General features: G+C 44.1%; 1 protein-coding gene across 1 annotated transcript; it reads left to right on the top strand.

Annotated features, from left to right (window-relative positions):
- The first annotated feature begins 156 nt into the window (after window positions 1–156).
- On the top strand, window positions 157–21,050 carry slc37a1 (solute carrier family 37 member 1). The gene is made up of 20 exons (XM_041950711.1): window positions 157–290; window positions 2,021–2,273; window positions 5,819–5,900; window positions 6,378–6,501; window positions 6,757–6,835; window positions 7,259–7,394; window positions 7,678–7,754; window positions 8,218–8,384; window positions 8,500–8,534; window positions 9,346–9,420; window positions 10,729–10,851; window positions 11,181–11,271; window positions 12,278–12,340; window positions 12,638–12,723; window positions 13,122–13,170; window positions 15,878–15,951; window positions 16,054–16,132; window positions 16,329–16,426; window positions 17,367–17,431; window positions 18,518–21,050. The coding sequence occupies exons 2-20, from the start codon at window positions 2,218–2,220 to the stop codon at window positions 18,531–18,533; spliced, it is 1,575 nt and encodes a 524-aa protein (XP_041806645.1). The 5' UTR covers window positions 157–290; window positions 2,021–2,217; the 3' UTR covers window positions 18,534–21,050.
- Window positions 21,051–23,615: the final 2,565 nt, after the last annotated feature.

Genomic DNA, 23,615 nt, shown 5'->3' with positions numbered 1-23,615 from the left:
TGTTTTATCACGTTTTATCTAACTTAGGGGCATCTAAGTTGGCATTTTATCATGTTTTAGCCACCGTTGGAGCATCCAAGTGGAAATCTTTGCACGTTTTGCCGGGTTATGACGTCAGAGCAGCAGAGAAGCGCGTGCGCCGCCGCCAGTCCAGCTGTGTGTGCGCGCGTGTGTGTGTGTGTGTGTGGTGTTGAGGTGACAGTCGCTAACGTTCACACTACAAGGAAGTGGAGGACACGCTCGGCTGAGGGCAGAAACGGACGCAGAACCGTCGACTCCTCCGGCCAGAGGTAAGATCATCAGCGGGAATGTGGCGAAGTTTGTCCGGACACGAGACCAAGCGACGATCGGCGGTTGGACGTCTGATCCAGCCGCGGTGCGGTTTAGCTAGCTGTCGTGAAACTGAGAAGGAAGCTCGGCGTTAGCCTGCGATGTAACCGCTTTGTTTCCAGCGGCGGGGGGGAAGGTTTCTCCCTGTCGGTACATTATTGTTGACTGGAGCTTGTTTTTCCATGATGGCTACCGCACATATGATACACATGCGGGAAATGTCGCTCATTAGTCCGTACAGTAGCGTCGGATACTGTCCACGCCTGCGGGGTCAGATGCTCTCCTCTTCCTCTGTAAACACTGGAGTCGTGTTGGATAAAAAGGGGGATTTAAGGTCTGCGTTCACCCTCTGGCTGGGTGCAGTTGGTGTGGTTTGGACATTATTGCTGGGAAACAGACCAAGATGCACCATGAGCCTCAACCAGGAAGCTCTTTCTGTTTAGAGATTTACAGCCGTATATGGCAGCAGTGATTATATTGATGAAGGTCCAGACATGCATAGACCTCCTGGCTGTAAGGTGACCAGCCCCCCGGCTCCACTGTAGCAGACAGCAGCCCATCTTGTGCAGCTGCTGTTCCCCTCTGCAAAGCATGTAATGATCCACATGTGATGATCCAAGCAGGTGGCTGTGTGGAGCAGCTGAGGCTCAGATGGTGTACCCAGCAAACCTGAGCCCAGGTGTGTCTCACAGGGTTCAGCAGCTTTGAGACTCAGGTGAAAGGTGTTAGTCTGAATCTAAACACCTGGTCAAACCCAGGTAGAGAAAGTGTGTGAAAAATTCTTCTCCCCTGACGACGGCTAGTGTTGTGCCGTAGAGCAAAGTGTCGTACCCTCTGCAGGTGCTCCTGTTCACCTGCTCACACAGGGTTTTATGTGTATTTACTCCATCCTCAGTAAACCTCTGTGACTCGTGTATGAATTAAACTGAAGTATGTAAAGTTTAGAGTTTAATAGAGCTGCAGCCAGTTATTGTTTTCATTATCAATGGATCTTTTTCATTTTGGGGTAAATTGATGAGTATTCTGGTCTCATAATTTCCAAACCCAAATGATGTTTTGTCAGACTTTTGTTCTCCAGAAAAACTACTTGAGTTAAGGATGCATATCCACACATGGTAGAGAATAGAGACCTGGACAAGGTGTTTACATGCTGCAGCATCCTGTTTCAATTGGAGCGCTCTCACTGGTATTATCAGTGGATGATCAGGCTCATCCATGCTTCTCAAAGCAGCGTGTTTACATATGCAAACACATAACCAGGATACACCAAAAAACCTGATGGATCCTAATTCACACACAACAGCCTCATTTAGTTTATACAGACAAAAACAGCAGTTCCTTAACCTTGAGAAGCTGGAACCAGAGAATGTTTGATGTTTTCACTCGATAAATGACTCAAATAAAATAAAATCAATTTGACGGCACATTTTCTTGGTTGTCAGCGCTCGATTTGCATGAAAGCTCATAGTTTGGCTTTCGGCTCTGTTGTAGATTTGACTTGTGTGTTGATTTAAAGGAGGTGAAGAAGAATTTGTCCTTTTCTATTTCCTCGCTGATGGATGTCTCCACTTTCCTGTCTCCTTCTTTATCTCCTCTGTTGTACCCTTTCTCCTCTGTTGTCGTTTCCTTTTCTTCTTCCCTCTCACATCACCCCTTCCTCACCCCTCTCCTTCTCTTATGATCTTTTCAGACTCCCGGTTTTCCATCCAGCTCCAGTGCCCCCCGTGTCAGCCATGTGTCCCCTCACTGCCCGGCTCCCAGCAGCTTCCTCTGAGATGAAGATGAGCCGAGGCAGCGCCGCCACGCCTGCATGCACGCCATAAACCTCATCAACGTGAGCTCACATCAGCTACCCGTCACTGCGATCATCAATATTTGCGTCGAAACATGGCCACAGTTCCCCCTGGGATCCGCCTGCTGGTGTCCTTCGACAGGGACCAGTGGTGAGTCTGAATCTGTGTGTGTGTGTGTCGTCTCTTTACATCGTAGTCCTCCTCCTCATTTCAGCTCACGGTTTACACGGCACACTCTCGGATATGTTGAAACATGGACATTTCAGTGCAGCAGTCAGCATGCAGACCTTTCTGGGTCTGAGCAGGAAGGTCAATCGATGCGTTCACATGATATCTGCAGCTGTGGCCGGTGAATAGTGGCTAAACCAGTACAGGAAATACTACATTCTGCAGAGGGCTTTCAGCTGGCCAAACACACCCTGTGGAGGTAGGGTGCTCCGCTCGAGAGCACAGCTGAGTCTGAATCGCTGATGCCTGCATTAACCACACTAATGTTTGATATAATGATAATGTAATATGATACTGGTCTTTATTTATTTATTTATTTATTACAGAGCACTTTCAAAGCCCAAGCTACAAAAACTGTCCACATAAAGGAGCAAATTAAAACCCAAAAGATATAAAATCATTAAATTTTATAATTTTCAGAATAGTAATGTTCCTTCAACACACACACTGTTGTTTATTTTGACTCAATCCACCTACACAATCCTCAGGCACCGAATGTGGATCAATCCGCAGCTGAAAATAGTCCCCGACAAATTCAGTATTAATGGATTAATACAGCACACAATACTTGTTTGAATAGATTCAGTGTTGGTTTCGGGGGGTTTGTTAACAGTAAGAAAAATGTAGAATATCAGCAGGCTTATCCTTGAAGGGGATTTGGTGCTTCCTGATTTTAAACAACAAGTTAATATGTAAGACTGAAATTACACATCTCGCCTGCTAACAAGCACCCTGTTATTAGCTGATTTGGGACGTCTGCTGGTGTTTTTTCCATCGTAACATTTTGTCTCAGTCTGTTCGAGCCAGTTAAATTGACAGAAATCCCAAACTTACGTTGTCTCTTGTGAAAAGTAACATCTTATATGCAGCTGAGTAGATTTTCATTCAGGTAAAATGACACATTTTTCATCTAAATGCAGTCGTAGTGAGGTTTGTGGAAGCTGTTCAGTTCCATCGAGAGCCTGCCCGGGTTGAGTAGTTCTTCAGCCAGAGGGTAGATTTCACCTTCAGTGAGACACGTGCATGACAAAGCACTACTATATATATGTAAGCCCCCTGAAGCATATACAGTATCCATTAAAGAAACAAGAGCCCGTGTCAAAGCGCTGAACACTCAGGCCACATCGGGATGCTGAATAGTGTCTTTATGTGCAGGACGGTCTTGTGGATTAGTCTACTCGCCTGGTCGACCGTGAGTGCACAGACAGGACTCCCCCTCAGACTTTGCTGTCTCATTCATTCACTTTTTATCAAATCTTCTATCTACTCTTCACTGCTCGTCCAGATCTCCTGGTTCTTCCGCTGCCAGCTCTATCTTTAGAACGTCTTCTCTTCCCACCTGAGGTTGTCCTGCAAGAGTGGTTTCAGTTTCATACTGTACATGTATGAAGTGTGTAATGAGTGTGTGTCCTGTCAGCCAGGGGAGGAGGTGCAGGGAGAGGGGTGGTGTGTCATCGCCGTGCTGCTAACTAGGATGGTTTTATTGCCTTAGAGATCAAAGGGCAGTGAACGCAGCACCGCCGACTTTGACCTCATACCAACATGTTAAACTGCACCAGCGTCTTTTCTATGCTTACACAAATACGCCATTGATTGGTGTATTTATTGCTGGAGGGTTTACCTGGAGTTAATTTTAAGTTGCTCTCTGATTTATTGTTCTAACTTCTCAGGTGATCAAGGGTTTAGGAGTCCTGATGTGACTTTGAGGGCCATAATTGATCAATTTGACACAGATAATGATGCCTATAAAGTTATATTGTTGAGTCAGATGTTCAGCAGCTAACCTGAACCAGCTGTCAGAGCATGATGTGATCAGAGAGGTTGTCTGTGAAGGGAGAGGCTCACCTGTTCTTTGAACAGCACATCTGTACAGTCTGATCTCTGTGTGTGCAAACAGTGAAATGAGACAAAGGACAACATATTTGCCCGAGTGTAAATAATACAAACTGCGGCATACAGACAGGTTATAGGTCAGATAACAGCCTCTGATTATCTCCACCGTGGTGAACATGGTGGTGACGCTTGGTTATAATATAACTCAGATTGTGGCCTCTCGCATTTGAAAATTAGACTAACTCAAATTGCAGTTTTTAAATTAAATCATTCATCGTGCAGCCCTGAGTATCATGCATATTGAGGGGCTTGTTGCTTCGACACGTGCCAGCCAATCAAAAACAAGTGCTTGTCGTGGTAGTGTTTTTATGGCAGGAATTAAATTTTGTGAACTGGATCATTTTTCCCTGTTGGTCATGTGCAGCTTTAGCACACAGTATGTTGTGTGACAGCTGGGTCAGCACAGTGTCTTTCCAGCTGTCTGGCTGTTGCTCTCTGTCAGCCTGCCATAGTCAGGACACACTGACACACACTGGAACACACACACACACACACACATACAGCTTGCCCACCAGCTGTTGCATAAGAATGTGTCTGTTCTCAAACCGCTGCACCAGTGTCTGCTGCAGGAGGATCAGCCTGATGTCTGTGCTGCAGGAGGATCAGCCTGGTGTCTGTGCTGCAGGAGGATCAGCCTGATGTCTGTGCTGCAGGCGGATCAGCCTGATGTCTGTGCTGCAGGCGGATCAGCCTGATGTCTGTGCTGCAGGCGGATTAGCCTGATGTCTGTGCTGCAGGAAGATCAGCCTGATGTCTGTGCTGCAGGAGGATCAGCGTGATGTCTGTGCTGCGGGACAGACGAGTAGTTCTGTAGAAACAAACAGAATGAAATGCAAATTAAACATTGAAGTTACAGGATGTCCTGCATGTATGAAACAGTAGGAGGGTGTGACATTGACCCGCGGTGAAATGTTTGTTTTTGTATGTTTGGCTTTGTCATGAGTACCGACGGCTCGGTCAGTGTTCTTCATGATATCTGTGCTGGTTCCTGCTGACCTCCTCGTGGACTCGCTCTCCCCTTAGACTGCTTTGTAATCCAGCTGTCGGCTCAGATATTCTATTTGGTCAGTATCTGTCTTTATTAAGGCAGGATAATAGTCTCATCACATATCGTTCAACCACTCCTGAAATAGCTTATTCTTTGCGCGCTTACATATTTCACAATGGTTCTCCCCGTCGTCCGATGTGTGTCGTAATCTCAGTCAGCCAGATGCAGCAGGACAGTCTGGTGGTGATTACATAGGTTTCATGTGTTTGCTTGTTACGTAAAAGGACCAGGAGAGGCCTAATGTCATTCACACACCTTCCAGTTTGTGTTAATGTTACACAAATATCCCTGAATACCACCTGCTGTCGATCGCGTCAGTGGCTACCTTTAAGATGTGGAGTAATCTTTGTGAGATGATGAGTGCTTCGTCTTAGATGAAGGAGTGAACTGCCAGCGGTGTCCTGTCTCACCCCCTCAGTTCAAACTGAAATCAAACATGCTGCTGTGATTTAGTTCAGAGGTTCAGGGGGGGTGTTCTCTGGTCCCTCAGCGCTCAGTGCTGCCCTCTTGTGTCTCCTCTCTGCAGGTACAGAGCTCTCACCTTCATCCTCACCTTCCTGCTCTACACCAGCTTCCACCTCTCCAGGAAACCCATTAGCATTGTCAAGGTAGCACACACTCATTGTTATAATGCACACTGTGAAGCACATTCCACAGCATCCTTTTAGGGTTGGGCCCATGTCACAATTTCAAACCGGTTTGATATGAAGCCAAATAGCGGACCAGCCAACACCTGACTCAGCCACTCCTGAGTGGAACACAATGAGATGAATAAGAGCGTAAACCCCACAATCAGGATGACTTAGTGACACATCAGCTAAAGTTTAATATCAAAATAAATAAAGAAAATAATATTTTGGCCACGTGCAATATCAAAATAGGTTCTAAATCAAAATTTAATGTGCTGAACCAACAAGTGAATCATTTTACACAATAAAACCATCGTACAGAAATGCAGGGTTTCTGTCCTTTTGACTTGAAACCTCGCTCATGTTGGCCCCATTAAAGTTTCTGCATTACACAGCTGACACAAACAAGGCTTCGTGCTAAAGTAAAGCTTCTTGTTACCTGCTTTGTATTGACAGAGCGAGCTCCATAAGAACTGCTCCTCCGTCAGCGAGGTCGCCACCGCCGCCTCCAGCGGCGGCAGCCAGCTGCCCTCGCTGCCGTCTCCCCACGCAGACGTGGACTGTAGCTGGAAGCCCTTTGGTTTGTATCTGCTTTGTTCCATTTTAGCTGCTTTGTTCATTAATATATTGAATCAAAATGCTAAATGTTCTGCTGTTGGTATGTTGTCTCTTCAACATGGACAGGTTTGCTAGAAATGTAAAAATCTGAGTCTGATTTGAATCCGTACACAGCTGCTTTTACGGCTCATTTTCTGTGGCTTTGCTGAGGGACGGCCCAGTGAACACAGCGAAAGACGTCCTGTCCTGAACTGTACTTCTCTTCTTATATTCTCAGATAAAAGGAACTACAAACAGCTGCTGGGAGCCATGGACTACTCCTTTCTCTGTGCCTACGCTGTGGGAATGTATCTCAGGTAATAACAGGAGAGGAGGGCGTTTTTTTTTCAGACATCACACATTAGCTAAACAGCTAAAAGAAATGTACACCTGGCATTTAAATCAAGACTGTATCTGGATACGTTATTTGAAAAAGGAAAAAAGCAGAAATCTGCTCTCCTTTTTCTCCTTTCACCAATTCAAACCTAATGCCATCTCACCTGTTTTGTAATCAGGTGGTACATTTTCTTTAACTCCAGTGAGTGAACTGGAAATGCTGTTCATCTGTCAGTGTCAATAATTCCTTTAAAACCTGTTGTAATTGTGATAAATGATGTTATTGTCATTTTAAGAGCATTTTATGCCGCTGATATAATGATAATTTATCTTAATAATGCATGTGCACCTTTTCAAAGAGGACAAGCTTGCTGCTGATGATGAAGATGTTGTGTTTAATGCAGCGGCATCATCGGGGAGCGCCTGCCCATTCGGCTGTACCTGACAGTGGGCATGCTGACCAGCGGCCTGTTCACCTGCCTGTTTGGACTGGGTTACGTCTACAACATCCACAGCCTGGGCTTCTACATATTTGTCCAGGTGAGACTCATCATAATTCACAAGGAAATTAATGAAGCACCGCAAGCAGCTCTCTGCATCTCAGAGGGATGCTGGTGATGTAGTGCCACATAGGAAGATAAATAAATAACCCAGCAGGCCAAATCCAGAAAGCACCACAGATGGGTGTTCACACATGCACACAAACATCACCACATGCACTTAGACATGGTCACACCGATGACGTGCAGCCAAACAACAAATGCTTTTTTAATACCTCTCTGCAAAATGAAACCTGTCCTTGTTCATCCTCTCATGATTTCAGGTGGCCAACGGCTTGGTCCAAACCACTGGCTGGCCCAGTGTGGTGACCTGCATCAGCAACTGGTTTGGAAAGGGGAGGTAAGGTGTGGTCATTCTGTGTGCTGCAGACCTGCTCTGTAAACCACCTGTCAGAGGAGAGGTCATTACCTCTAGAAGAGGAATGCCAAATTTTTAGTTTCATGATTGATCTTCGCCGTCTCTGCATTGACCGGCGACACTTTGTTTGTAGCTTTAGAGCATTTTCTCAACACGTTAACTGTCACTGCTCATCAGCTGACTGAGACAAGACAGCAGCTCCTGAAGAGCCACAGACGACATTAGTTTTCTGCCCAGCGTCTTCTTACCTGCAAACGTGTCTCCTGTTGCGCCTTAGCTTTACCGAGCAAACATTCACCAGGTAAACCTGCACCAGCTCTGTTTCATTGTCAACAAACGATGTGACCCTTTCGGCTGCTTTGGGAAAATGTACTGAAACTGCTGCAGCAGGAAAGCCTTCGCTGCCTGTCGAAGTCACCTCCGCCCTGCTGTGTCTTCCTGTCAGGCGTGGACTCATCATGGGGCTGTGGAACTCCCACACCTCAGTGGGAAACATCCTGGGCTCCCTGATCGCCGGCTACTGGGTCTCCTCCAACTGGGGCCTGTCCTTCATCGTACCGGGGCTCATCATCGCAGCCATGGGCGTCGTCTGCTTCCTCTTCCTCATTGAGCGTGAGTGCAGCCTCCTCATTGGCTGGAGGGCTACAATATGTTCATGTACATAAAGCGCAGTAATTAGTAATAATGAGTTTCATGTTAACCTTATTGTGTCTTTCTCCCTCTCCAGATCCAAATGACCTGAAAAGCATGTATGCTCAAAGTGTGAGTACATCCTGAAACACAATCAGTCTGTCTCCTTTCAGGACTCATGACCCTGCTGGATTTGTGGGGCATAAAATAAGATTAATTATTATTCAGATTGGTGACAAACCAAAGGAAAAACCTGTCAGTGGAGAGAGGTGAGCACTGAGGCTGAAGTCATTTACCACCACAGGGTCGATACAGTGAGAAATGGCTCTTTCACACAGTTATTGATGCTGTTTATAACAGCTGATTTATCAGCAGTGAAGGTATCTGCTGCTACTTAACATTTATTTTATCAACATCGAGTAAAACTTTCACCTTAAAAATGCACCTCCGGGTGAGCAAACACTAATGTTGTTATGATGGTGGATGGCTGTTGGCACATATGGTTATTCTGTTTTCAGACAGTTGTTGACTTTATGATGAAATAAAAACTGGCCTCCATAAAGTCCTATTTTTTAACACTGAGTAAATGAATACATGTTTCCTGCTGCTCGGACATGTGACTCACACACATGCAGGCTCTGACTAAAAAGCACTGTGACATGAGGGACATACATGAAGAGCATGATGCCTGACAACCGTCACCATGGCTACACACACACACACACCTTGATTTTCGAGGCCTTAGTGACCATGCCTTCAAAATAATGTGAGCTGTTTTTAAAGATGTGCGTCTTCAGCGGGAACCGCAGCGAGAGGCGGACTAACAGGCTGCTGCTGTTGATCTTTTCATGGCATTCATAACACCAGACTTCTCCTTTAATGCCTGAATAAACACACTGAAGCTCGTGTGAATAATGACGTGATCTGTTGTTTCTTCAAGCAGGCTACAACCAAGAGCTGGAACGGTGTAAACGGACACACTGAGGTGTGTCTGCAATACAAGGACAACAGCACCCAGGTGTGTGTCGCTATCTGCATGTTGTGTATATGTCTATCTGCGTTTTTCAGACATACGTGTCTGTTTGTTCTTTTTATTCATTAATAGTTTAACTGTCAAAGCCTCTCAGCTCATCTGCTTCATCAGGACTGTTTGGGTTTCATCAGGTTTGATTGATGATGACCAAAAACTGTCATCACCTTCTGATTTAAATGTTGCTAGATCCTGATTGGTGCACAGAAGTATGTGACATCATCTTGCTTCAAACCAGCGAGATAAGAATACAGTCCATCTGTCATGTGGGATAACTACAAGTTAAACTCTCCTCATCGTTAAAGTTGCATCTCTTGTTGTGTTGTTGTGTATTTAGTCCCACAAGGTAACAGCCAGAGACTCAGTGAAATTCAATACCTGAGCAGCAGAAGTGAAAAATAACCAGATCACAGTCCATTAAAGCACTGCTTTAGATGGTACAGGTGTGCCTGATGAACTGGCCACTCTGTGTGAAGAGTGCTGGAATGTGGATTTTCCTGCTCAACACTGCACTAAGCTGCACTTTAACTTGTTATTGTGATCCATTCAGGTGTTCTGCTATTACCAGGGTAGTGTTCAGAACAGGAAGGTCAGTTGTTCAGTGCGTCCAGCTGTCTCATGGTTGCTTCAGCAGCTGTTAGTCTGTCAGATGTTGTGGGATTCTGGATGGACTCTGGAAAAAATCAATCCTCAGGCTGAATCCAGATGCCTGTCCACAACCCCCACCCCCCCAGGCTTTGTGTTCTGGACTCTCTGTAAGCTGCAGGAAGAGGCTTCTGTGGTCAGTCGTAGAGTCTAGGACTGAGAGGCCCTCTGTGAGGGGGGCCTCGGATCATCTGGATTCGGCCTCAGGGTTTCTTGACCCTTTTTGAAATGATGGTTGGGTCGGGTTTACCTCTTATTGTTCTTTCCAAACAGCCACTTAATGCATTCATCTATACGGTGACCCCGCCCACCTATTACATCAAATGGGTTAAAACAGTCCTAGTGTAACGCTTGCATTGAATTGTGTGTTTGTGGGTCTTTTTTTTTTTTTTTTTGCCAGAATAAAAGTTTGGTGTTGTAATTGGTTTCTCATTTGGATAAAGTATCTTAAATTCATTTTCTAGCTTCACAGTTAAGTTAATTCTGTTCCGATCTTTCATGTGTTATCACATAATTTATAATGATTTCAAATTATCTTGAAGTTGCAGCCAGAACAATTAAAAAAAACATTAAAAAAAAAAAAAAAAACTCCCGAAGGCGGCGTGCCGTCATCGTTCAGCCCCTGATCTTTGCCTCGTGTGCCCCCTCCAGAGCTACGACACGGAGCTGTTGCTGCCCAGAGACAGCGTGTACGTCCCCGTGCAGCCGGTCGTCGTGGTCAAGAGGGAATCGGAGCCGTCCCCCATCAGCTTCATGGGAGCCTTACGCATACCGGTCCGTTACACACACACACACACACACACGCTGGTTCATGCAGGCTACCAAAGCTGATTCTGTTTCCCTGCTGAGCATCAGTCAGTGAACATCACGCGCATGCTGCTACTTTAATCCTGCATCTCACCTGTAAAGTTATGTCGAATGTTAACAAACAGAACGTTTGCAGTCGTGTCTGTGTCACCTGATGAATGTTAGCATGGCTCCAACAGTTCGAGAGGTAGTTATTGTAGGAAGGTTTTGCTGCATCGGACGGTCAAACCAGGCAGTCGCTGAAAATCTTCTCCACCGACAACCTTGTTTGAATGTGTTTGTGTTTGTCTCTGCAGGGGGTGATCGAGTTCTCTCTGTGTCTGCTGTTTGCAAAGCTGGTCAGCTACACCTTCCTCTTCTGGCTGCCGCTCTACATCACCAAGGCAGGTGAGGACCAAAGCAATTTATTATTATCATATTTTTCCATCCACACCAGTTTACTAAATACACATATTCCAGATGTCACATCACCCTGAAACGGAGGGCAAGGACCTCCCATATTTAGCTGGTTGAGGCGGCAGATATGGCTAATGGTTAATCTAATAACTAACATCACACAAAACAAGTTTTAAGGTAATCAAGTTGATGGAGAACAACAGAAATGGAGATTCACATTCTTTATCTTTGACTGCAAACTTAAACATGTAAACCCTTTAAAGTAAATGACAGGCAGTGACTAACTGCCATGGTCATATGTTGAAGGAGATGTAGAGCAATGAGCGAGTGAGTTGTGGGGGAATCAGTCAAAAGAAAAAGGCTGAATATCAGCGCGAGTAAAAGCAATCAAGACGGTTAAAATAATAATGTTAAACTGCAGCACATCCCTAAATAATACTGAGCAGGCTGTAGACGTACAGCACTCACATTATCCTCATGAACTTACAAATAGCATGCGAGTGAGGAAAGAAAAATAAAGCAGTCCTCAAAGAGCGATGGCGCCGGCGCCTGCAGGGGGTGTCGACAGGCTCTCTAAAACATCCCGTTGTCCCAAATCCACAGGGACTTATTTTTGTGTTTTTGAAAACTTGGAGTTCCCCTCCACAAAGAACTGAATCAGTCGATCACATTCCTTCACAGCAGACCAGGAGAAGTGTTTCTTTGTGCACGAGGGTGTTGTCATCGGGACTGTGAATCTCCTGGTTTGATTTGATTCAGATTCAGTAAAAAGAGGTGGAGCGCGGGTTGAACTCTGGGTATTTCACACGGCATTGTAACATCACCTGCAGCACGATGCAGCATCTCAGCCCGGCGCCGCTCTGTGGCCATCTGAGTAACGTCACCTTGTTATTGTGCACCGCCTCCCACCACCTCTCAAGTGTCAGACAAAAGACTGTGTGTGTGTGTGTGTGTGTGTGTGTGTGTGTGTGTGTGTGTGTGTGTGTGTGTCTCTCAGCTCACCTAGATGCCAAGAAAGCCGGAGATCTCTCCACCCTGTTTGATGTGGGAGGAATTGTGGGTAGGTGCTTTTGTTCACAGTTTTTCTTGATCTTATCTTGAGAGAGAAAGAGAGGTGTGTGTGTATGGGTGCGTGAGTGCGTGCGTGTGCGTGTGTGTGTGTACGCGCGTGCGTGTGTGTGTTAGTATGTAAGATGATGCTAAGGTGCTTAAGGTTATGGTTGTGGTTAGTCTCCAGGAAATGAATGTAAGTCTATGTAATGTCCCCGAAAGTGATGGAAACCTAACGTTTGCTTGTGTGTGTGTGTGTGTGTGTGTGTGTGTGTGTGTGTGCGCGCGCGCGCCCGCGCCCGCACAGGGGGGATCTTGGCAGGTGTGATCTCTGATAAACTGGGGAAGAGAGCGACCACCTGTGCAGTCATGTTGCTGCTGGCTGCTCCCACAGTAAGTTTCCACTGTGCTGCTACACTCGTTCATTAAATATCCAACCAGCCACAAAGTCAGAGTCAAATCATCGAGTCACGTGACTTCAAACAGAGTTAGATCAGGAAGTTCAGACAGTTCTGTGGTCAGTAGCATCACAGAGTGGCAGATAAATACACCAACTCTCAGCTGAAGGTGTTTGGAGATGTCAGTCAGATGTCAGTTACCCTGCAGCACTTTACAAACAGTTCATCGTGCCTCTGTTTGCATCTGGCGCCCCCTGCTGTGTAGCACCTGAAGTGGCAGATAACGCTGGAGACGTGTGAACGTAACATCAGGCTGCTGCCGTTTAGTTCAGATGTGTGAACAGTGACTGCACATGTGAGTTTTGACCATCATGCTTTGTCTTTGCCCTGCAGCTGTATGGCTTCTCCATGATCAGTGAGTTTGGCTTGGGCCCGACCATTGGTAAGTCTGCTGGTGCTGAATGATCACATAATTCATTCATCAGCTGATGAATACTGATGAATTATTGATGATGAAAGGTTGGCCTGGTTTTCTTCCTGTTGTGTCGTCACATAATGAAAAGTTTTGGTGTTTAATGATTTGAAGTAACTTTCTGTTTGCCGTTTGTTGGTATTTATAGCGCTCAATGAATTCTTAAAGGAAGAAAAATCCTAACTTAATAACTTAAGCAGCGTTTTTCTGCCACCATGACAAAAACTTGATGATTTTTTTACATGATTAATAATTTTTTTCTTGTTATTACCAGATAACAAATTATTTGTTGTGCATGAAAATGTTCTTGTTAGAACAACATATCACTTTATCCTGTGAAATCACAAAACCTTCTCATTATTTCTCAAAGTATCTCGTTATAACATGAGAAGTTGGTATCTTATGACAACAGGAAGCTTCTTTACGTTGTTAAAAGGAGAAAAGGATCAATGTGGTTAAAGACGAGAGGTGGGAGTCGGATTAGCTCACGACACGATATTATCATGACATGTTGCCCGCAGTAACGATGGTATCAGGATACAACGATTCTGTGACAGGCGACACCCTGCACATCGCCATGTTGATAACGATCTTCGTTTAGTGCCTCTTTAACACACACACACACACACACACACACACAGAGACTGCAGGATCATTTCAGAACGCCTGCATGTTTTAATAAAAATATCCATGTTTGGCTGCAGTGTGTCGATAACACGTCTCAAGAGGAAGTAAAAGCATAGATTCCTGTATCAGTACTGTGTCTCACCCCCTCATAAAACAGGGCATTGTGTGTTTTGCCCAGATTAAAAACCATACTGAGGACAACGGAGCAACGTTCACACTCTGCAGACCAGAGACGCTGAGTCGCCGTCTGGCTGACACTTACACCCAAACAACACACTATTACAGCAGATGATTGTGTTAATATGAGTCAGCATGTTGATGCAATGAGATACGTTTTGTCAAAAAAGACATTTAAACTGAATAAGTTGGTATCCAGTGATAGCGGATAAAGGAAATATGTCATAATATGATGAAAATGTATTGTTGTGAGAAAAAGACCTCAGGTTTCATGTTAAAATAATGTTTTTCAGTCGTGGCGACTGACTGAGGTGGACAGTTTCTGCGTCTGTGCCTTCGTCTTAGAATTACACTAAAGAGCCATCTGAGGAGTTAGAAAGTGAAGAATCAGAGGCATTTATGTGGTGACTCACTTCCAACGGAGAAGTGCAGCAGTGACCTTTAACAGAAGCTCTTAAGTGGTGAGTGCATGTAAGTGAAGAGAGGAATAAAATCCAATCAGACGGGATTTTACCCTTCAGCTGCTCCACTGGAGGAGAAAATCTGACACTTTCTCTGTGATCTGTTGTTTTCCTCCAGCAGCAACGAACATGTGAAATTATCCTCCAGCTGTAAAACACAGTCCTAACTAACCCGAAGCTGAGGCTGCTAACATGCGTGGCATATGTTCCTGTCATTTGCACACATGTAGCTGTACAGATAGCTTCAGATTGTCTTCATCTTGATGTGTCGTGCAGTCGATGCAGCAGTGGAGCACTCAGACAGGCTGCTCTTACCATAAAAGACCTTCTGTGGGTGTCAGCGACCAGCAGATGGCTTCATCAGCACAGAGGACACACTCACACACACTCGCTCAGGTGTCCCAGTGTCCCACACTGCATGGACAGGTCGTGACACGACCACGTCTGTAAGATGAGATAAAACTTTATTGATTCCACACTGGGGAAATTAAGATGGTACAGAGAGCAATGATGGCAAGAATAAAAGGGAGATGTAGAAAAAGAACAAAATAGACAATAAAAAAAGGACACAAAATAAAAATTAACTGTGTTAATTGAGTTTAAAAATGATATTTCCTTGAATATTTGAATTGCATGTGGAAGAAATGGAAAATAAAATAGTGTTTTGTACTATTGCACAGCTGAAATGTGTAACACAGTAGAAAAAGAATATTTAAGCACAGTAAAATATGTGTGTGTATATATATATAGTATATTGCATGTACTTTTGAGTACTTTTTCAGTACTCATCATTAACACAGTAGTGCAAACAGCAGGTTTGTGAAGTTGAACAGAGCTGTGATGATGCTGTAGTTGAACATAACATTTCATTATATCACTGCACTTTTTTCACAAGCCGATTTAATCGGCTTTTATGGCAGCTCTGCAGAACGAAACCTCTCAAGTGTGTGTGTGTGTGCGCGCGCGCGCGTTGAAGTGTGTGAATGAATCTGTCTTTTCCTGAATGTTCCTGAACATATCATATCAACACACAAATATAAACACTTGAGTGAAGTATCCCTCTGTGTGTCCAGCTGCTCATCACGTACGACTTCCAGGCAAATAAGGTCACATGACCTGGCTCAGTTTGTCAGAGTATCAGCCCTGATTGGTTGTTAGTTCAGTCTTAAAGAGCTCGTGATGGTCACAGCTGCGGCTTGTTAGCCTCACAATGTGCTTCAGGGAATTAGTAAATGTCATTACGTGGCACAGTGTGATACAGCAGAGGATGAGGTGCAGCAGCTGAGCAGCAGCGGCGGCTCTGATGTGGTGTAATTTTCATTAGTTTTACAATGAAACTGTACAGACTTTTATACTGTTCAGTGGAGTTTGGTGGCTAACATAACATTACTGACTCAGTGTGTGTTTCCCAGGCATGCTGTTAGTGTGTGGAGGTCTCGTTAATGGGCCGTACTCCCTCATCACGACTGCAGTCTCTGCTGATTTGGTAAGCATGCTTAACTCCCATCTGCTTAGTTCATACATGATTATTTCCTCATCCTGGCACCTCCCTCTCTCATTCTGCTCCCCCTCTGACCTTTAACCCCAGGGGACCCACAAGAGTCTGAAAGGCAACGCCAGAGCGTTGTCTACGGTCACTGCCATCATCGACGGCACAGGATCTGTAGGTCAGTACCACTCGTCTACAGGCCTTCAGGTGACAGTCGGTGCTGTGAGGAGTGATTGCGGCTGGTTTGAGATCTGTTGACAGTAAAATATCACCATCGGCTGTTACTGCTCAGGGCAAAATTTTCCATCAAATATGAGACTGACAGGAATCAAACACGCACCCACAAGTGATCGTGGTTGTGTTTGTGTGGTCAGGTGCAGCACTGGGCCCCCTGCTGGCTGGGCTGTTGTCTGCAGGTGGCTGGGATCAGGTCTTCTACATGCTGATGACCGCTGACTTCTTCGCTTTGTTGGTGAGTGCTTGAAAATACAGAAACAGAGGTTTCATTATGTGCGTGCGTGTGTACACACAACTACAACGATTGTTGATGAGTTTCAGTGAGTTGTTCTTGAAGCTGCACTAAACAAAGCTTTTATATTGACGTTGGATCAAATTACCAGTAGCCCTTTTTATGAAGATGTACATATTCACTAGCTGCTTATAAGCACATGTATTCATGTATATTGGCTCTTTATTAATTCATACAGGACTTATTAACACCTCATTCTGTATGACCATAGACATTAACGAAGAGTTTTCCTTCAATAACCTCCTAATTCCTGCTGATTGATCATAATAAGAATAAGGCATCAATTGCTTTTGAGTGCTTTCTAATGACTAATAAAGAGCCACTATGCTACTAATGTGTATGCTAATAAGCAGCTAGTTCATGGTGAGCGTGTGTACCTTTAAGGTCCAGTGTGCAGGATTTAGTGCCATCTAGTGGTGAGGGTGTAGATTGCAACCATCTGAACACTGTTAGTCTCATCCTTCTCTACGCTGGCAGCTAAAAACATCGAAGTCTCTGTCTAAAGTCAGTGTTTGGTTTGACCACTCTGGGCTCCTGTAGAAACATGGTGGCCTCTGTGGAGGAGGAGCTCCCTATGAATCTACACTAATGAAATCATAATTATGAATATTATATTCCAACTCTGCTATTAAATCCCCATAAATCCTTCACACTGGACCTTAAATATAACGTGTTACCAAATGAGGACCATCAGAGAATTATCACCTCAGCTTTATGGAGCTTTTTAGCCTTTTTTAGCTGTAATTTTGTTGAGCTGCTCACAGCTTTCCTGTTTTGGTCCACAGTCTCTGCACAGAACAGGAAAATGTTTTAAATAGTAAAGAAACTAACAGATGTAATAAAATCAATTCATGAACTAATGTTTGACGTTGTGTGTTCGCAGCTTTTGCTACGACTTGTGACAAAGGAGCTGGCCTCAAATAAATCTCGTCCCATCTCAGCTGTGGAGTAAGTCCCGTTTCTGTTATTGCACCATGTGCTGTAATGTTTTTCTATTGTTGTTGTCAGTTTACAGATTTCCTGCATTAGTAAATTTAGCAGTTTAGCAAATATCTGTACACAGTTGGAATCCTCAAGCTGATCTTCAAGCCTGATCATCTTTGTTTAAGCGCAGTGAAAAGATCCTTGCTGGCTGGATCCACTGCAGCAAAAAGACTGATAGCAGCTACATGGAAAACCTCCACCCTCACTGTCACTCTGTCAGTGTGGTAGTGCATATAGATCTATCGATTATTGAGTAATGTCAGGTCAGGATCAATGGGCTCAAACAGGAGGTGCTGGAGGGCCGAGAAGGAGCAGCTGAACAGCAAAAAGCCAGAACAAAAAGTGGAGTAAAAAAACCATTAAGCTCGTAAAATGTACGAGGACTGTATGAACTAAATGACAGGAAGCGCAGTTGCAGGTTAATGAATGTGAGTTATGAGCTGAAACACTGGCACTGACCCACAGCTCTGAGTAAAACATTAGTGACCTGCATTTTGAGACCAGGTAGGATCTTTTTTTAGCTCACGACATTAACCAGGTGCTTGGAGGAAACGCTGCTTATGGCCGTTTGTGCTGCCAAATGTCATCAGCATGAAATTTATTCCCCACACGGCAGCTCGGGTTGTATCAGTGACTCCACCAGCTTCATATGAGATGTGCGTCTGGAGGTAAAGATCCAGATGTTGTGATTTATGGAAGTTAGACCTGAAGCGTTCATGCTGCGTAGCGTTCACAGTGTACGCTGCCATGTCGTTTAACTGCACATCTGATACGCTGTTTCCTTGACTTAATTCTTAAACTACTGATTCAAAGAGCCACTGAGTCACAATATGAAGGCAGAATTTAAACACAGCAGCAAGCCTCAGTTCACTGAAGCAGTCAAATCAGACAAATGTTGTGAAACCAGGACAATAAATGTAATTTAACAGCTTGTATTTATTTATCATGTTCCTTCATGGGCAGCGAGTTCACTTCTGAGTGCTTATGGCTGTAAAAGTCACTGACACTCAACTTATCAGCGTGGTGTTAATGTTTGTCTGTCCTCCTCAGGCTGAAGGAGCACTGAGCACTTTGATTGCACCTCCTCCACACAGGAGCACCGAGTGCATCGCAGCCACTGGTCTAAGCCTGAAACCTGAGACCTGAACTGTCCTGGACACGAGACATTAACCACACACATGCACTTAAACAAGACTGAAGCTGCGTCTCAGAGGAGGATCTGAAGCTCTGAACTGATCTCAGTCTGGAGGATTTATCTTTCTCTACGCACACACACACACACACACTTCCTGGTCTCTCTCTGACCTCCTCCTCCACTGACCTGTTTCCTCTGGCAGCCAAGTCCAGCTTGAACACACCACCTGCTCAGTCTGCTCAAAGCAAGCCTTACTTTGACATGTCTGTCAGGACTTCACGTTAACTTATTTCTTTTGGATAGCATCTTTGAAACGGCAACTTCCGTGACTGTGTTCTCGTGGATCCCACTGCCGTCGTGGACAGACCGGGTCCACCAGAGCCTGACCTGACCGGAACACCTCCAACCTCACATAACGATGACACGACGGGACCATTTTAAAGTTTATACCTAAACTCTGCCTTCCAGTGGGACCATGGTGGAACAAACCCAAAGTAATCAAATATATGAAACCAGCCAATCAGAGCCCTCCGTCATTAAGAATGTGGTTGTCAGAAAGGTGTGCACGTTGTTGTAAGTCAACTTTTAGCTCTTAAATCAACATTTCTTTGGTTGTTGTCGAGAATGAACTTCTCCCTGCAACCACAGTGACATAAGCTAGACAGAACACTGACTGATGATTGGTCAGGACAGAACAGCCCCTCCCCTCTCCAAACAGGAAGTCGCTCTCATGAACGCAACGTCCGACTGAATAATAAAGAGAAACAGAATGTCTCCGTCAGGCTCGCTGGCATCCGTCAGGTCGAGAAGCAACTGTTTAAATTTAGTGTCAAAGTTTGCCTGTTAGCTAGTAGCAGCCGAGCTAGGCTAAATCCCTGCAGTTAGTGGCTGAATCCCTGTGGACTCACTTTAAGATGCGTCTGTTGCTGATGTTATTCAGTGGCTGTCTGTGAGGTCTGTGTCACATGTTGTGTGTCAGAATTATTTGCACCGGAAACAGTAAAAACAAACAAATCGAATCTCCCGTGGCCCCGTTCACACATGAAGCTGAGGATGGCCCTCAAAATTTAACTGTGGAGTGAAAGAGAACTGCGCTGAAGTTCAACTGCTTAGTTTTTCTTGGACACACACAACGTGTTTAACACCCAATTTATGGTTCGCTTGAAAACAACACAGGCACCTTTTAAAGGGTCAGTTCACACAAACTCTGAGAAACGCCACTCATCTGTGGTTGAATCTGTGAATCCAGACCATTGTGGTTCCAACTGAGACATTCTACAGCATCCTCTGTCCCTGTTGTATTGGATCATCCACAGAAGACCCTGTCAACAGTTGTCATAGCAACCGTCCCTTCAAACACCCTTTGTGCAAGTTCAAGTTTTTGTTGACATTTTGAAATGTCACATTTTAATACTTAAAAAAATCCTAATTTCTGTTGAATTGGGTTGAAGGCAGAATTCTCCTCCTGGATAATTGAACCAAAACTGTCCCAAGTTAGACAGAAATTACCGGAGAAAACCTATGAACTGACCCTTTAATCTCAGTGGAAACTCTGTTAGCTTCTCATGATCTCTGTGCATCGAGTGTTTCCATGTGACCACGATCGTTTCTCTTCCCACTATTTATATGAAAGAAATAACATTCAGACCAACATTCTCTGATACTGGTTGTGTGAAGGGAGCTCAGACCATTACGACCGTCCTCTGTAGTTCTGGCTGATGCTGGTTGTGTGAAGGGAGCTCAGACCACTACGACGTCCTCTGTCGTGTGGACGTTGCTCTCTCACTGTCACCTTTGCCTTACTGAACCAAAGAGACTTTGGGCATCTTGCTGTAATTTAAATAAGAGACTGCTTTATTTTGAAAGTCGTGTATGTTATTCCTGTCCATTTTGTGCTGGTTTCAGATTCTGTTATGAAATGAAGGCACCAAAGTTGTATTTTTATATGACCCCTGCAGATATTAATGTAAAGTTTCTGTGTGTGATCTGCGTCTGAATGTAAACTCCTCGCTGACTGCTCAAAGCTCATGGAAACACTTCGCAGTGCCGTGTTGATGAGTTGTTGTTTCAAGTAATGACTGAATCTGAAACTCTTATATCTGATCTTGAAATTAAATTTAGTTGAAAATCATAAACTAAGGCAGAGAAAAGCTGATTTGTGTCATATTTATGATTATATCCTGTTAATTTATTGGCTGTAAATTGTATTGGTGAATCTACAGAATGCAGACAGCGGTAAAGTTATATAAATGTGTATGTTGAACTCTGGGATGATTTCCTGTCATGGTGGTAGCATTGAGACAACAGTCTGCTTTCCTTAGAACAAGAGCACATGTGTATATTTATTATGTGTCAGTCGGCCTGTACTTGAAACATCGTGTGCCTTGTTTGTTGTTTGTCTTTTTGCTGGGAAGTTGATTTTGTACAAATAAAAACATATCAAATGTTCCCTTGCTTCTCTGCTAATGGACTGGGTTTGAGGACGGTTCACTCCCAAAGCATTATGGGGAAAAAAAACCATTTGTTTTCTTCACTTAACTCTTTCATGGTGGTGTATTTGATGGCTCTTTGCAGGTCCTACTACAGACCGGCTAAATCGGTCCAGTTCATGGCATCGAGTGGCCTTCAGACTCAGCTGCAGGTGGCAGGTGTCAGCTGAAATGGTAAATCCTGACAGACTGAAACCCACTCAGTGACACAGGCAGACCAGAACACACACACACACACCCACCCCCACACACACACTCCACTAAATCCAAAATTCACCCTCTGCTTTCACATTTACAGCCAAAATGTTTTGCATGTGGAAAGAAGTTCAAGTTCCAGTTTGTTGGTAAAATGAAAGGAAACGTTATTTTCTGAGAAATTAAAGCATAAAAATTATTTTCCTTTCGGCTTCGTTCAGTCGTCATGGCGATACTGTACGCATGATGAATGGGTCTCTGTTCATTCTGTCACACTGACTCTGAAAGGATCCTTAAATGACATAGTAGCATTAAAAAATGAAAAAACTAAGGAGCTAATCATCTTAGCTTAGCATAAAGACTGCAAGGGAAGGGAAACAGCTAGCCCGGCTGACTGCTGGAGATGATAGATTATGTCTGATTCATAGAGCAGGGAGTTATTCCTCTCACTGCTTACAATAAGAAATGTTTTTACAGAGCTTTCAAGGTGCTGGCGGGTGTTTTTGAACTTTCCCAGAACCAGACCAGCTGTGTCCACTGCCACCACTCTTTATGCCACAGCCTGCATTTTGCCCGTTTTAGCTCTTTTCTCGTGGCCGCGATGGACGGATCATCCAGTAATGACTTCTGCACGAAATCAGAGGTGTCGCCACTTTCCACCTCTGCACCGCAAAGCTTTTCTTTAATGTCAACGAGGGAATGTGCATGAAAATTCCAAACAACCGCACTCCTGAAACCAGCTTTTACCTTTTCTATAGTTTCCACAGGCTGTCTGCATCCACCTGACTTACTCACATCTTGTGTCTGCATGGTGTGGGTGTTTAGGATGAAACACATACAAAAGCAGAGAGATTTAAAAAAAAAAAAAAAAAGCTTTAAATCCAGGAAACATTCAAGTGTCTGAAACTGAACAAAGAGGAAAAATGAAAGTCACTAACAGAACTGTGGGTTCCACTTTCTGGGGCGCCCGTTAAAAAAGGTTTATAAATTAATGAATTTGTTAATAATGAATAAATTATTCTTTCCTGGTTGCAGAAACCCCTTTAGCTTGTGTTCACCGCTTCCATTTTGCTGAATAATGGTCAAAATCAATAATCAAAAAAGGCTTAAATATCATGAAGCCCACAGTTGTATGTTAATACATTGTTAATAAATAGATCAGATGAAGTCTTTTTCCAGAAGTGATCAAGTAATCTGACAAATTTCTCAAAGCCTCAAAACCCAAAAGCTGTTCTTTTAATGATCTATTAATAATATGATTGATTAACCAGTATTAAAGGCATTAGTAATGACACCTCTGCAGAGCGCGACCTTTTGAAAAGTGGGATCAAAATGTACAAGAGAATAAACGTAAGGTTAAAAAAACACAGCAGGAATAAACAGGAAGTGTGAGCAGGAAGCAAAGGGAAAAGTCCTGCAGTCTGTCGCCATGGCAGCAGCTGGAGCTAAACACGCTAACATGCTGATGTTCATTAACATGCTAGTGTTTGCTAATTAGCACTGGACACATGGTAGCAGAGGCTGATTGAATTTCTGTTCGTTTGCAAGTATTTAAATTAAATATTGAATATTTGACTCGATGACGGTGCTTGATGAAAAGACACCAAACTCATTATACTTCATCCTGATTGGACCACGAGTGTTTGTACTAAATTTCATCACAATCATCCAATAGCTGTCGAGACTGAAAACCCTGACCGTGGACCTCATGGTGGCGCTGGAGAAAAAGTCAGAATCATTGTCAGGGTTCATCCTCTGGGGACCATGAATGCACCAGTTCGTAGCAGTCGGTGCAGTAGATGTTGGGATGTTTCCACATGACGGGCCGATGGAGCTACCACTGAACCGCCTCCAGGACCACGACCCCGCGGCGGCTGTTTCTAAACTGTTAAAGCTTCAGGAAGTTTGAGGCGCGGCTGATCAGCCCTGAACCATCACGGATCCTCAGAAACATCCAGCAGAAGACGTGTCTGCTTTATATGAACACGAATCTGAGCTGTGATGCAAAGTAACTGAGTACATTTACTCAAATACTGTCCTTAAATCATTTTTACTTCAGTATTTGCATTTTATGATACTTCTATTATTTTAGCGGCAAATATCGTACTTTTTACTGTATTGCATTTGTTTGACAACATTAGTTACTAGTTACTCTGCAGATTAGGATTATTAATACAAAATATGAATTAACTGATAAATGATGATGTGTTCTTATAGACTGAGTAACCAAAACAATGCAAAGTCTTTAAATGAGCCCAATCGTTAAAGCGACAAACACAATCAATCAATAATGAACTCTATGATTCTGCACTAGTACTTTTCTTACTTG

This window comes from Chelmon rostratus, chromosome 13, assembly GCF_017976325.1.
Source record: "Chelmon rostratus isolate fCheRos1 chromosome 13, fCheRos1.pri, whole genome shotgun sequence".
In the NCBI taxonomy this organism is placed as follows: domain Eukaryota; kingdom Metazoa; phylum Chordata; class Actinopteri; order Chaetodontiformes; family Chaetodontidae; genus Chelmon; species Chelmon rostratus.
This window is presented reverse-complemented; position numbering and strand designations above follow the sequence as displayed.

Bases quoted from the DNA above. Each gene is read 5' to 3' on its own strand.
- slc37a1 (XM_041950711.1), top strand. From the start codon at position 2,218: ATGGCCACAGTTCCCCCTGGGATCCGCCTGCTGGTGTCCTTCGACAGG. The intron at 8,385-8,499 runs GTGAGTGCAGCC...CTCCCTCTCCAG, and splicing joins CTTCCTCTTCCTCATTGAGC to ATCCAAATGACCTGAAAAGC. The intron at 13,171-15,877 runs GTAAGTCTGCTG...TGTGTTTCCCAG, and splicing joins TGGCTTGGGCCCGACCATTG to GCATGCTGTTAGTGTGTGGA.